This window comes from Cupressus sempervirens, chromosome 6 (genome assembly GCF_028749045.1).
Source record: "Cupressus sempervirens isolate cs-2001-9-10 chromosome 6, ASM2874904v1, whole genome shotgun sequence".
Classification (NCBI taxonomy): Eukaryota; Viridiplantae; Streptophyta; class Pinopsida; order Cupressales; family Cupressaceae; genus Cupressus; species Cupressus sempervirens.
Genome location: NC_143123.1, coordinates 18,713,947 through 18,728,334, shown reverse-complemented (window position 1 = coordinate 18,728,334; position 14,388 = coordinate 18,713,947). Strand labels below are relative to the sequence as shown.

Below are 14,388 nucleotides of genomic sequence, written 5' to 3'. Positions count from 1 at the left end.
TAAATTTTCCCATATGAGTTGAATATGTGATAAATCACAATTCTTCCACCACTCCAACCATTCTCACTAGTCACACCAATGCAACAAGTAGGAGTTAGATGTAGAGATGACAAAACAATAAAATATATGAAAAATTCCAACCAAGATGAAATGTTATCCACAAGTATTACAAGAATTGAATGCAAAACAAGTGAAATATTCTTAACAACTTTCACACATATCAAATGCAAAAAACAAATGTAGCCAATAGTCACCTTAATTGGCACAATGACGTTGATGCGAAGAATGGGTGCATGGCAAACACATGTTCACAATGATGTCAACAACTACATGATGCACACATAAAATGACGAGTTATGAAGTAGGTTTAAAGGTGTGTGTAGGTTCAAACATCTGTGTGGTAATGAAGTAGTCTATCACCCCAAGCAAAGGACAAGTTGCATTGATGTCATGTTGATGACTAAATGCATGTTACCCTTTGACATTTACTACTCTTCTCATCAAATCTCACAACACTGTTTCCCATCCAATATACAATGCAAGAATCACAATGTTTCTTTTTATCGCAAGTCCCATCCACTTTCTTTGATTTCTTTAATGGCATTTCTTGAATGCATGTTTCTCTAGTTATCAATTGTGCGTTGCCTAAAGGTCACTAGAGAAACACACAAAAAAAAACTATTTAAGAAACCAAAGAAAGTGGATGGGAGTTGCGATAAAATGAAACATTGTGTTTCTTGCATTAAATATTGGATGGGAAACAATGTAGTGAGATTTGACAAGAAGAAAAGTAAATGTCAGAGGGCAACTTGCATTTAGTCATCAATGTGACATCAATGCAACTTGTCCTTTGCTTGGGGTGATAGGCTACTTCATTACCATACAAATGTTTGAACCTAAACACACCTTGCCCCAACACTATCATCACTCAATGTATATACTATGATAGGTCATTGCAAACATGAGCTCATTTTTGGACACCATAAATAAATGAACGATTAACACAACATATGACATCCTATATCGACAAAAATATATTTTAAGTTCACAACTAGTTTAACGACAAATGAAATGGTTTGAAAATTTATATAATGTTCCAAACATGAGACGAACTACTTTAACCTCCCTTATTAAAAGGTGAAAAGATAATAAGCTAAAAAACTAAATAAACATAACCTAGAAGAACCTCCCAAATTCAAATATATCAGTTTTTTGTGTAACTAGCTGTGCTCCCAACTTCTATAAATAGAAAAAAGTCAGTTCAAAGGTTACTCAAACGAGAAAAAACCTTTGATTTTGTATAGCAGCTGAGGGTTTTTACGGGTTTGAGTGAATACGAGTTGCGAAAGGAGGGGTTCGCTGAAGAAATTGAGACGGCCTGTTTTAGCTTCGCAGAAGTTTCGACGGAATTAATGTGTGAGAATGCAGAAAATAGCACAGCTCTCGATATCCCAATCTTAGAGATATAATCTAGGGAGTGCATTTCAGGGTTTATGTTTACAAACCAGTGACTTCAAGCAAGCGATTTGTTTGGAAAACATAAAGAGAACCATAATATTTATCTGCTTAAACCCTAATCGGGTAAGATTCACAAATTCTACCAGAAATCATACAAGACGGTAGACACCATTATCATTATGTTCCTGAAAGTAACATATTTTACGGTGCATTCGAGCCTTTTGCTTACGCATATTATTAAGTTGTATGTGTAACCTTTGGTTCACTCAATTTTTTATAGTTCGTGTAGATTTATCTGAGGAGTTTTCTGGGATAAAGATGGGAAAGAAAAGGTCGAGAGATGAAGAGGGCAGTGATGTGGAGAAAAAAGCCAAGAGATTGGAACCCTCCATGATAAAAAACAAGATGAAGAGGGGCGAGGTGTATGCCAAACTGAAACATGAGAAGAAGATGGAGAAGAAAAAACGCCATAAGACTCGGGATGCTGCAGAAAAACGAGCTTTGGAGCTCGGGGAAGAGGTAAGTTCTAGCTTTCAGTAATTATGCACTTATATTAGCTTTCCGATTATCGTGTTTAATGCTTTGTTGAAACTAAAATCGGAAGGTTTCAAATTTAGGGTCCTCCCAAACGCCTGGATAGTTATGTTCAATTTGTTCCATTATACCAATTTTTTTTCTAGATAAGCTTTGGATAGCGATTTTCAATACTTTTCGAAGTGCGGGACATTTATATACATAACAGTGGGTTTACCGTGTTTAACATTTTAATATCTAGCCTAATTGCATTCACGAGGATTCAAACTAAAGACCTCCCAAATACCGGTTGGGGTCATATACTATATAAATACTCGATCATTTACATGAGCTTTGGAAATGTTGTATGTTTTGTTTAGTGAAAGTGGATTGACTAGCATCAGCTTATGTATCAGCATCTGTATAAATTGTTGTGCGAGAACTTTATGGTGTTTATGTCATACAAATGGACTTGCCTAGGGCATTTTGTACCTGACCCCTTAAATAAAATTCTAGCATTTTGTATCCGCGGATCTGTTCCCGTTCCTGTACCTGATTCAGCAACTTAGCAATTTGGAATTGCAATGAGAATGATATAAAGCCGGGCATGACCTAGGTTTATTTGGGCACATTCCAATGGCATTCAAATTAGTTCATATCCTAAAAGCGTGGCTGAAGCTCTCCCTCTACAAAAGCAAATTCCAAGGTTGCCCTACATGGTTTTAAAAATTTGAACTAGTGAAGTTAGAGGCTGGAACAGCAATTTGACCGTCTACCAGTTATTCCATACCCTTTGCCCTATGTTATTATACTATTTCTCAGGAGTAATTTTCACTTGAGTGGACCTAATGCACACACTGAGTTGGCTGATAGAAAAGGTCTGTATTACCTAGAAGAGGTCTTAAGTTCAAATCCTAAAGAACTAAGGTTGAACACCTTGACTATATTAGGTAATTGGAAAAACATTCTGCTTTTAGGCTTCCACAAGAAAGGTCATATATGGAGTTGATGTCTTCCTTGGTGATGATCGGAAATATGCCTTACTTGTAACATACAGTTAGGGCAGTCTCTAGCCTTTGCAGAATATTATCAAGAAAATAAGATCTCCCTTAATTTCTGTAAAACAAACCTCATGCAAAGTTTATGCATTAAATCTTAAATAACACTGGGCAATCAGCTGGTCGCAAAACCATCATGCCAATTTAGAAATATTTAAGAAAAATAAATAAATTAATCCTAAAAATAGTTAATTTCTTTAATAATCCCACAAGACAATTCACTAAACATTTGATTTCTTTAACAAAACATTTAAAATCCCACATGGAAAATCTAGAAACATTTGAGCAAATATTTAGTAACCCCAAGTCAGTAGGACACACGGACTGGTATTAAAGTGGCCTTGAATTCAAGTCCTAACTAGTACTTCTTTACAGCCATTTACATGTAGATTGGAAGATCACCCATAGCAGTATTTATATGTAGATTGGAAGATCACCCATAGCAGTATTTATAGCATACAAATGGACGACTTTTAATATTGTCAAAACTCTGTAGAGCGGAGAATGAGCATGGATTGCACTGAAGTGTGTTCGGAGGTTTGCATTATAGACCCTGCTCCAAAACATTGAGAAAAAATTAGAAAATTACATAATGGGGGCCATCTTTTCTTGAATAGTAATGCATTGACAGAAAAAGAGAAAGTGGACTCTATATCAGTCATGAAGAGCAAGGTAAAACATGCAGCTATTAAGGTGGAAAATGAGGGAGAAGACTTTGAATGTCCAACTGTAATGATAGTCTATCATCAAGCAAAAGAAGTAGAGGTTGAAAGTGAGTCAAGATACTTCCTAGAAAAGTAATTGTGAAAAGTAGAATAGAAGCTGCCAATTTGGCAAGAAGATTGGATGAGGTTGTGAACTTGCTAAGTGTTCTATAAGTGAAGTTAGATGTTTTGCTTAAACAATTGGTGTGAGTGAAGCAAAAATAAATAAATTTGGGAGCAAAAGATGCAGGACCAGTATGCAAGCAGCAGTTCCATGCGAGAGAAGAATCATGACTATGTGGACCATCTTTTTGTGAATACCAATGCATATGCTTTGGCAGAAAAAGGGAAAGAAGTGAGCACTACATTTATTGTAGGGCAAAGCAAAAGATGCAGCTATAAAGGTGGAAAATGAGAAAGAAGACCTTGAATGGCTAAGTGTAATGTGTTAATGTTATAGCTTCAGTCGGATTGAATTGAGCATGAGATAAACTGTTACTATGATTACTAGGTTAATCATTATAATCAGTGAGTAATTATTAGATAATCATATATATATATATATATATATATTTCCCAAACATTGAAATTATCTAATGATTACTGTTAATATATATTAAACATTGATCATTGTTGACCAATCACATTCCAAGTGAATTGGTTTTGATAATCACCGATCACCATGTACAAATCATGCTTAATAATCACCGATCACCATATTAAAACTGTGCTTTAACAATCACTGATCATCATCGGGCCTTAATAAATACTGTCTAACATATGCAAATCATGCTTGATTAATATCTGTTAGTATGTACAGATTGTGCTTTGCTTAGCACTGATTATATGGTGAGAAGAAGCGAATAAGCTGTAGCTTTTGGGTGATGGGGCATGTCCTATGCAGGGACATGTCCCTACAAGGCTTTAGCCGCATAGAGACATGTCCTACATTGGACCTGCCTCCTCACAATCATATATATAAGAAGAGAATTGCTGCAGTTGGAAAATACATAAAACATGTTAGTACTGTTACATCTGCAGCATTCCCTATCTTCTGCAATCTGTATTAAGACTAAAATCAGAAATACTCACAGGGTTGCAGCACATATATATAACTGTTCAAAGTCTGCAAAAAAATTAGCAATTTACACAAATAAGAAAATCAAGTCAGTCATCTAATCTCATGATATATATATAAAAAAGAGGTATTAAATAAGATCATAATTTCTTAACATGGTATCAGAGCCTAGTCATATATAATACCAAGAGCATATACAATCTCAAAAAATCCAAAAATATTTCTGAAAGGAGTTCTTCAAATTTATTGGCAATCATGGTGAACGGAGTTAGATTTGAAGATAGATTTGAGGGTGCTGCAAATTTTGTCTTGTGGAAACTCAGATTAATAATGATCCTTAGAGAACAAGAATTAGATGCGTATGTCAAAGATGCTGTACCAATACTGAATGAAGAATCTGAGAAAACTCAGTGGAAAAGGAATAACAGTAAAGCCGTGAAGATCCTAGTAGACTCAGCTAAGGATCACATAGTCCTTGTCATTTCAAAATTAGACACTGCTCATGCCATGTTTACCTTCTTAGAGAACATGTATGAGTTAAACAATATTAGTTGAGCCCTTTCGCTAAGCAACAACTGCATCATATAAAAATGAATAAAGGCGAAAGTATTACATCTTATTTTATAAGAATAACTTAATTGAGGGATCAAATATCTACAATTGGACAGATAATTGACAATAAAGAATTGATAATGTTGGCACTAAATGGACGTGCCGCATCCTGGGAATCATTCATACAAGGGATAAGTGCCCGATCCAAACTTCCAAAGTTTGATTGATTAATAACTGATTGTATTCAAGAGGAGTCAAGATTGGTCACCACAGGAATCATCATGAATAAAAATAATGAAGAGTTTCAAGTGTTAAATACAAATTCTCTAAAGAAAGGAAAGAAAAAGAAAATTTCAAATGAAAGAGGGGAAACAACAACAATTGTTAACAGATGATAGCGTAGGTCAGAATTCAAGGACAAACCAGCATGGCAACTGTATGCATATGTGTGTGCATGTATGTGCACCAATTCACATGGATGTGTATGTATGTATGTATACCAGTTCACCATATGAACTGATATACATGCATACACACACACATATACACAGACATTAAAATTATCTTGCCACTAATCTCAAGGAGATCAGCCTTGTATCGAACTGATATTATCATTATCAAACTAAGTATGAAAATCTGAGTGACCGGATTATATGTATCTCTTAGATTGGGCAGTAAATCCCTGATCAGATTGATTGGATGACAATCATATGGGATCGAGTTATGATCCTCTATATTCAGATTGAAGGCTTTACTCTTGAAATTGCCCTAGTAATTATTCATGCTCAATAACCATAGGGTCTCTTGATAATTTGTTGGGTGACTAGTCATACCCATTAATGTTCGGGTCTGTTGGCTGATTATGTTTATGCCCCCATGTTTTTTCAAAGAGACATGTAGTTGAACAGTCACAATCGCCCTTAATATGCCTCTTGATTGCAATATATAAGATGACCGATCACAAAGATAAATCATCGAAATCAATAAATGCATTTTTCTCTTCAGATCGGCAATATCAGAACTTAAGTTTCATACATTCAGAATTGTTGTAGAGTCTGCGATAAAATTGCAATTCAGATCCACACTTATTTGATTTGTAAAGCAAAATTAAGTATTAGTAAACCTCAAATCTGCATATAGCCATTATTGCATCGGTCTGATCATATGTTTGATTTACACTTACAACAATAAATATTCATTCAAAAGGAAGATGGATATGTCTAAAGTTCAGTGCTATGTGACAAGTTTGGCCATGTTGCTATAAAATGTCTTGAAAGAATCAAGAACCAAAGCCTCCATTGCAGAAGCCGAGGATACAAAAAAAATGGTATTCTACGCAGCATTATCAAGTGAATTAATGCCCAGTATAAATACTCGGGTCATAGACAGTGGAGCATCTTGTCATATGACTGGATTCATAAAACGTTTGGATAGTCTTGATGAAAATTCAAATGAAGAAGTTACCATTGGAGAGAACACCACACATCCTATGAAAGGAATTTAGACATGCTCCATCCAACTAAAATCTGGAGTTCCCTTAGAACTAACTTGAGTGTTATTTGTACCAAGAATAAAAAAAAAATCGAGTATCCATCTATGCCTTAAAAGACAAAGTGTACCATATCGCTTTCTTGGATGGAAAAGTTGTTACCTGGCCTAAGAACTCTAACATAAAAAATGCAAATACTATAGGAGTTCGAGATGGATGTTTGTATAAACTATGTAATGTTGAAAGTTAAGCCTCGACTCATGATGTTTCCACTTCAAATGAAATTTGGCATAGAAGGCTAGGACATCTTAATTTTCGTGCCCTACACCCCATAGAAAAACTTGCTACGGGATCACCTAAATTGGAACTTGACCATGAAGGAATATGTAAGGGTTGTGCATTAAGGAAGAATTCAGAAGGGACCTTTCATTGTAGTAAACACAAGTTTAAAATTGTACTTGAACTTATTCACACTGATTAATGTGGACCAATGATAATACTCTCCTTAGGAGGATTTTTGTACTATGTTATTTTTGTTGGTGACTACTCTCGAAATATGTGGATTTATTTTTTAAAACTTAAAGAATCAAATGAATTATTAGCTAAATTTAAAGAATTCAAAGCCTTATTTGAAAACATTACTGTGAAAAGAATTAAAACTGTGAGGTCAGATAATGGAGGAGAATCTCTTTGAAAACTTTTCTGTAATACTTTTGGGATTAAGAGGGAGTACAATGTACCATATAATCCACAACAAAATGGGGTAGCTGAAAGAAAGAACCAAACCATAGTAAAAGTTGTTAAAGCTATGATGCATGATCAAAATCTTCATACCTCATTTTGGGCGGAAGCCTCCAATATTGTTGTCTACATTCAAAACAGATCTACTAACTCTAGTCTTGACACCGTAACTCCTGAAGAAGCCTTCATTGGAAACAAGCTTGCCCTAAGTCACTTGAGAATATTTGGTTGTCGAGTCTATATTTAGATTCCTAAGGAGAAAAGGTAAAAAATAGACCCATCAAGAAAGAAGGGGATATTTGTTGGATATAGTGAATCATCCAAGGTCTAAAGGATGTATGTACCTGGTCAGAATATAATTGAACTAAGCAGGTATGTAACCTTTGAAGAGGACATAACATTCAAAATATCCAAAAACATTAGTCAGATAGACAATGAGGTACCTCAAGAGATAGAAGAGGACCGCGATACTAAACTTCAGAGGGAGACATTGGTAGAAAATTAGGAACCTATGAATTCTACTCCTAAGCCTTTTGAGCCTTCTACTAGTAATAGAAAAAAGACCACTTTGGGCAAAAAAGCTCTTGAAGAAGTAGAAATTATGTTGCACCCAAGGGCACATTTCGAGAAAGCAAGAACTTGAGAAGTCACTCAAATTATGTTGCTCTCATGAGTCAACTTATTAGGTCTTGGCGAACAAATGCTAAAGAAGCACTAAAACATCAAGTTTGGAAAGATGCTATAATTAAAGAGTCTCAATCTTTCTTGAAGAAAGATGTCTGGGACATAGTGCCAAGGCCTAAAGGAAATTCAATTGTTTCATCCAAATGGTTATTTAAAATCAAACATGCTGTAGATGAAACTATTGAAAAATACAAAGCCAAATTTGTTGACCAAGGTTTCTCTCAAAAGGAAGGAATTTTTTATGAGGAAACATTTGCCCTAGTTGCTAGGTACACTTCAGTAAGAACCATAAGTGCTATCACCACCTCAACAGGATGGAAAATACATCAGATGGATTTAGAGACTGCTTTCTTGAATGACATTATAGAAGATGAAGTATATCTGGAGCAATTTGAAGGGTTTGTTATTTATGATAACGCTTCTCATGTCAGTCGATTGAAAAAGGCTCTCTATGGCTTCAAGCAAGCCCCTAGAGCTTGTTATGAAAGGATAGACAATTATCTCACCAAGTTGTGATTCTCCAAAAATAAAGCTAATCCCAACCTCTATTTCAAGGTGACTAATGTTAATATGTTAATCTTAGTTCTCTATGTTGATGATTTACTAATCATAGGTGAGAATCATCATTATAAAATGCAAACAAGATCTTGCTCGCAAATTTGATATGAAGGACCTAGGTCTCTTGCATTACTTCCTCAAATTAGAAGTATGGCAAGAGGAGAAGTGTATCATCCTAAACCAAGGTAAGTATACCATTGACATTTTAAACAGATTTGGATTGATGGATTGCAAACTTATGTCTACAACCATGGAAACGAATCTACTTAAATTAAAAGATGTGACCTTTGAGTTAGAATTAGTCGATCCTACACTCTATCGTCAAATAATAGTATCCCTAATGTATTTGGTGAATACAAGGCATCACATTTGTTATGCTACAAATACTCTTAGTCAGTTCATGTGTGAACCTAGAAAGATACATCTAGTAGTAACAAAACATATATTAAGGTATCTACATGGAAAAATTGGTCTTGGATTAAAATATGATAATGTTGATATACATCTCCATGGATATTCAGACTCAGATTGAGCTGGTAATGTTGTTGATCATAATGGCATCACAAGTTGTTGTTTCAGCTTAGGTTTTGTAATGATATTCTGGTTTAGGAGAGAGCAACCTTCAGTTACACAGAGTTCTACGAAAGTTGAGTAGATTGCCGCATCCGTGGGAGCTCAAGAAGCAGTATGGTAGTTACTAGTGGGATTGGTTGGACAATCCATGGATCCCACTATTATTCACTGTGATAAGTAGAGTTGTATAATACTCTCAATAAATCTAGTATTTCACAACACATCAAAACATATTGAGATCCCTTATCATTATATCAGGCATATGGTGGAAAGAAATATCATACAATTGAGATATATTAGCACTGATGAGCAAACTGTTGACATCCTTACCAAGCCACTATCAAACTTAAAAGTGGATCACTTCAGAGGTAAACTTGGTATGATGAAAATGTTATATATTTTCTGAGGTCGAGTCTCAGTTAAATTTTTTCCTTTTAAAAGACGTGTAATTTCTTTTTATCATGTGATTAAGTACATGTTTATTCAGTTACATCATAAAAGGTGGCGATCTTTTACTGATGTTTTATGGTGGTTACTATTGTAAGGTGATGATCTTAACAATTGTTTAACCTGCTATCATGATGGATGTCATTTTATCGACATTTGTGGAGATCATGATAGTGCATGTCTCTTATGTAACTTTTGAGTTTGCATTACTGAGATATGGCATGGTGTATTCTATGAGACGTAGTATTGGAGACATCATGTGCACATACTTTATTTGGCAGGCCTCATGAGACTTGATGCTCATGCACATACCAAGGAAAATATAAGTATGGTGAATGTCTAATAGTGGCTATTCATAATTGTACCACTACCGTATGGTAACATCTGAATGATGAGTCTATTGTTCTCATCATTTTCAGAGTATTATATTGAGATGATGTTTCTCTCAACTGCCCGAGAGTACTATGTGTTGATCAAACTGACACCTCCCTAGCTAAGAGGGAGCGTTAATGTTATAGCTTGGATTGAATTGATCTTGAGATAAACTGTTACTATGATTATTAATAATCATTATAATCAGTGATCAGTAATCATTAGATAATCATCTCTCTCTCTCTCTCTCTATCTTTATATATATAAAATTGAATACACACACATATTTCCCTAACGTTGAAATTATCTAATGATTACTGTTATATATATTAAATATTGATCAATTTTGACCGATCACATTCCAAGTTAATCGGCTTTTATAATCGCCGATCACCATGTACAATAATGCTTAATAATCAGCGATCACCTTATTAAAATTATGCTTTAACAATCACCGATCACCATATTAAAATTGTGCTTTAACAATCATCATCATCATTGGGCCTCAATAAATACTGTCTAACATATGCAGATCATGCTTGATTATTATTTGTTAGTATGTACAGATTTTGTTTTGTTAAGCACTGATTATATGGCGAGGAGCAGTGAATAAGCTGTGACTTTTGGGTGTCAGGGCATGTCATATGTAGGGACTCCCTACCTGGCTTTAGCCACATAGAGACATGTCCCTACATAGGACATTCCTCCTGACAAGAAGAGAATCACTGCAGTTGGAAAATACATAAAACACATTAGTACTATTACATCTGCAGCATTTCCTATCTTCTGCTATTTGTATTAAGAGTAAACTCAGAAATACTCACAGGGTTGCAGGACGTATATATAACTGTTCAAAGTCTGCAAAAGAATCAGCAATTTACATAAATAAGAAAATCAAGTCAGTGATCTAATCTCATAAGAGATATACATTAAAAAAAGGTATCATGTCATATCTTCATTCCTTAACATAATGGTACTGTATGATCAAGAAAAATAAGTGTAAGACCATCTTTTAATTGAAGAACAAATGAGAATGACAATGGCTTTGCTTGATTTAGTTGAGAGGGAAGAAAGTAACGAGCAGTCGATGTAATAAGATTCCTCACAGAGAAGGATATGAGGGTTGTAAATGCTGTCATTAGAAGGGGTAGTAGAAATATATTCTTGAGAGGGCATGAAAATAGAGCTGAATGAAGTGCAAGTGAATGCACATGAAAAGAACCTTGAAAGGCTGATAGGGTACTAAACATGGATGCCAGGAAACTCCATTTTAGGAATGTTGGAATGTGTACCAATCCTTATACCCATAATTTTGGTCAATTCAGTTATATGTAATATACCTGCCTCTTAATTTGTCTAGTTGTTTGCCCTAATTCAATTGATATCTCCATCCTTGTATTATTATTGGTACCCATGCATATCTTGGTACCCATTGCACTAAATGAAGAAGAGATTTGTGTTGCTTTTTCATAACATATTTCCTTGTCAAATTTATTCCATACCCTTTGAAACCACAAACTGTACACGACAATCATAGTTGGGACTGGTAAAACTACAAAGCGAAACAAAAATCCTTGCATAAACCTCAAGCATAATACCATCACCTCAATTTATCTACAGGTTCCGCTTTCTGTTATTCCTAATTTGCAGAGAATAGTGCAAATATTTTTCCCTTATAGTTATTTATGGGAGTTTCTGAAATTCATACTTTTGCATGTAACAAATTTCTCATTAATTTTAGAGTAGGTACAATTTGTTTGGTGAAACTAAGACTGATCATGATAATGACACTTTGTGCTTTAAATTCACAGCCATCAAAAAGGCTGACAATTTCATCTTTTAACGATGTCTTTATATTTTCTTTAGTTTGGCTTTATCAAATTAAAGACTCGCATTCTGATTTCATTTCTTGTTTTTTTTTTTTTTAAACTCCACTGGTGACTGTTACTACTTGAAATGTCCAGCCTCCAAAACCCAAGGTTCCTCGCACGATTGAAAACACACGAGAGTCTGATGAGACTGTTTGTAGACCTGATGATGAAGAGGTATGTTGTTGGCTAGACAATTAACATGTATTTGAATTTTGAATTGAGCAGAGTTCATTTTATTGCTTAGATCAATGCCTAAAAAATAATTGGAGCTTTTTTGGCGAGTGCTTGTTGCAGTTGTTTGCAGATAATGCCGCTGATGAGTTTAGTGCACATTTTAACCGTGAACAAATGCCAAAAATTTTGATCACATCATCACGGTTCAGGTCCACTGTATGTCCAGGTTCTATATACCTTGAATGTTTCATTAGTGTTTAAAGTTTTTACCATAGCTAGAACTTAGGACTACATAGATGGTTTTTTCCAACATTGTATTAAGTTCTAAATTTTTGTTCTAGATTTTACTTACGTAACAGTTCTAGTTGTAGTAGATTAGACCTCTCAAATACACTAATATTTCTTGATGCCTTACATGATATGCATTCGAAGAAGTCAGCATAGTTTGGATTCATATGGTGTATCGACACATAACATATTATTAATTTCAATGTTATTTGTTTTGAAAGCAAACTACATGTATTTACTTTGACTTTTCTTCATTATATTTTTTAACATTAATATATATATATATATATACACACATACATACATATAAAATATTATTTTTATTATTATCGTTAATTTATTTATTTTACAATTATATATATACATACACGCACACACACACACACACACATATATATAGTCTTAAATGTTTTCATCACATTATCTTAGATAATAATTATATATATATCTATTTTTGGTAGCATTATTACTATCATTTCTAATCTTTTTCTTCTTTTTCTACTTTCCGGGATACCCTCTTTATATATATATATATATATATATACACCATTCATGCTATTTTTATCTTCATTTTATTTTCATGAGTAAGTTTGTTTCCTTATTTTTCGCTTAGTTCTTTGCATATTTTGAGTTATCGTTTCATTTTTCTCCCTATACCTGTGATCCTTCCTTGATTCACCTTGCTGCCAGACCTCAAAACTCTCCTCTACTGTTGTGCATCCTAACAACACCCTCCCCCCCCCCCCCCCACTTTTTATCCACCCTGGGTCTGCAATCTTACCACATTTCTCCTTTAGCTCTTTCATCCTGATGATGGATCACAGAGTGTGATCCGAAACGTTGATGCAAAAATTATCACACAATCTGCCCAGAAATAATACAGCAAAGTAGTAGCACATATTTCTCAAATACATGGAGATACCTTGTGAGTTACACATTTGAAGAATTCAGTATATTTTGGATTCGTATGGTGTGTGGACATATTACACAGTTTAATTTCAACGTCTTTCATTGTTTGGAAGTGAAGTACATGGTTTGACTTAAACATTCTTTGATTACATTTTGTCTGCATTACAATTCTGGTTGATTTGGTCTATATTTTAATGGTTCATTCTTTTTGACAACTAAGCTTTAACTCTATCTAAGAAATTTGCATATGTTAACTTTATTTGCTATATTTACATATAACAGAGTTGGGACTCCATTGTTGTTTGTTGGTCAGAGAGGAAACCACTTAATTGCGGAGCTATTATCTATTATTCCAAATGCAACTTACTATAAGCGAGGGACTTATGAACTGAAAAAGGTTTTTTAATTTGTTTCCATATCTGACATCTTCAATTCTTTGATCTGTCTGGTATGTAGTAATTATAGATTGTATGTGTTTATTTCTCTTTTCATATAATTCTAAAAAGCCACACTATTACAATTTATTTTTTCGTTTTCTTGGGTTTATAGATAGTGGAATACGCGAAAAACCGAGACTTTACTTGTATTGTGGTCACTCATGAGAATCGAAGGGAGCCAAGTAAGTTTTATTTCAAATTAGTTTTGATTTTTTCTTGCTGCAGAAAAAGTTATAAATTATTTTTGTGTCGTGGGTCACTACCTGAATTTTCCACCGGTCACCATATTTCCTAATTTTAGTATGAACACAAAAGTATGAAACGAACTTCTGGTGATGTGAGAAGCCATTATGAAGTTATCAAAGGTGGTATTGTATCTTCTTTTATTCCCTGCAAACAACATTTTTCCCCTTTGCAATAAATTATAGTATGAACACATATATTCTGAAAGGTGCTATTGTATCTTCTTTTCTTCCCCTTTA

General features: G+C 34.3%; 1 protein-coding gene across 4 annotated transcripts in view; it reads left to right on the top strand.

The window, feature by feature from the left end:
* Positions 1-1,270: 1,270 nt before the first annotated feature.
* MEE49 (Ribosomal RNA processing Brix domain protein) overlaps positions 1,271-14,388 on the top strand; it is a 58,938-nt gene continuing 45,820 nt past the window's right edge. The window contains exons 1-6 of one of the 4 annotated variants that reach the window (XM_089786425.1): positions 1,271-1,581; positions 1,748-1,977; positions 12,192-12,272; positions 12,393-12,488; positions 13,783-13,866; positions 14,019-14,088. In XM_089786425.1, the coding sequence (XP_089642551.1) occupies positions 1,777-1,977; positions 12,192-12,272; positions 12,393-12,488; positions 13,783-13,866; positions 14,019-14,088 (532 nt within the window). In that variant the 5' untranslated portion in view covers positions 1,271-1,581; positions 1,748-1,776. The other 3 variants (XM_089786426.1, XR_016352617.1, XM_089786423.1) reach the window with 3 other exon arrangements.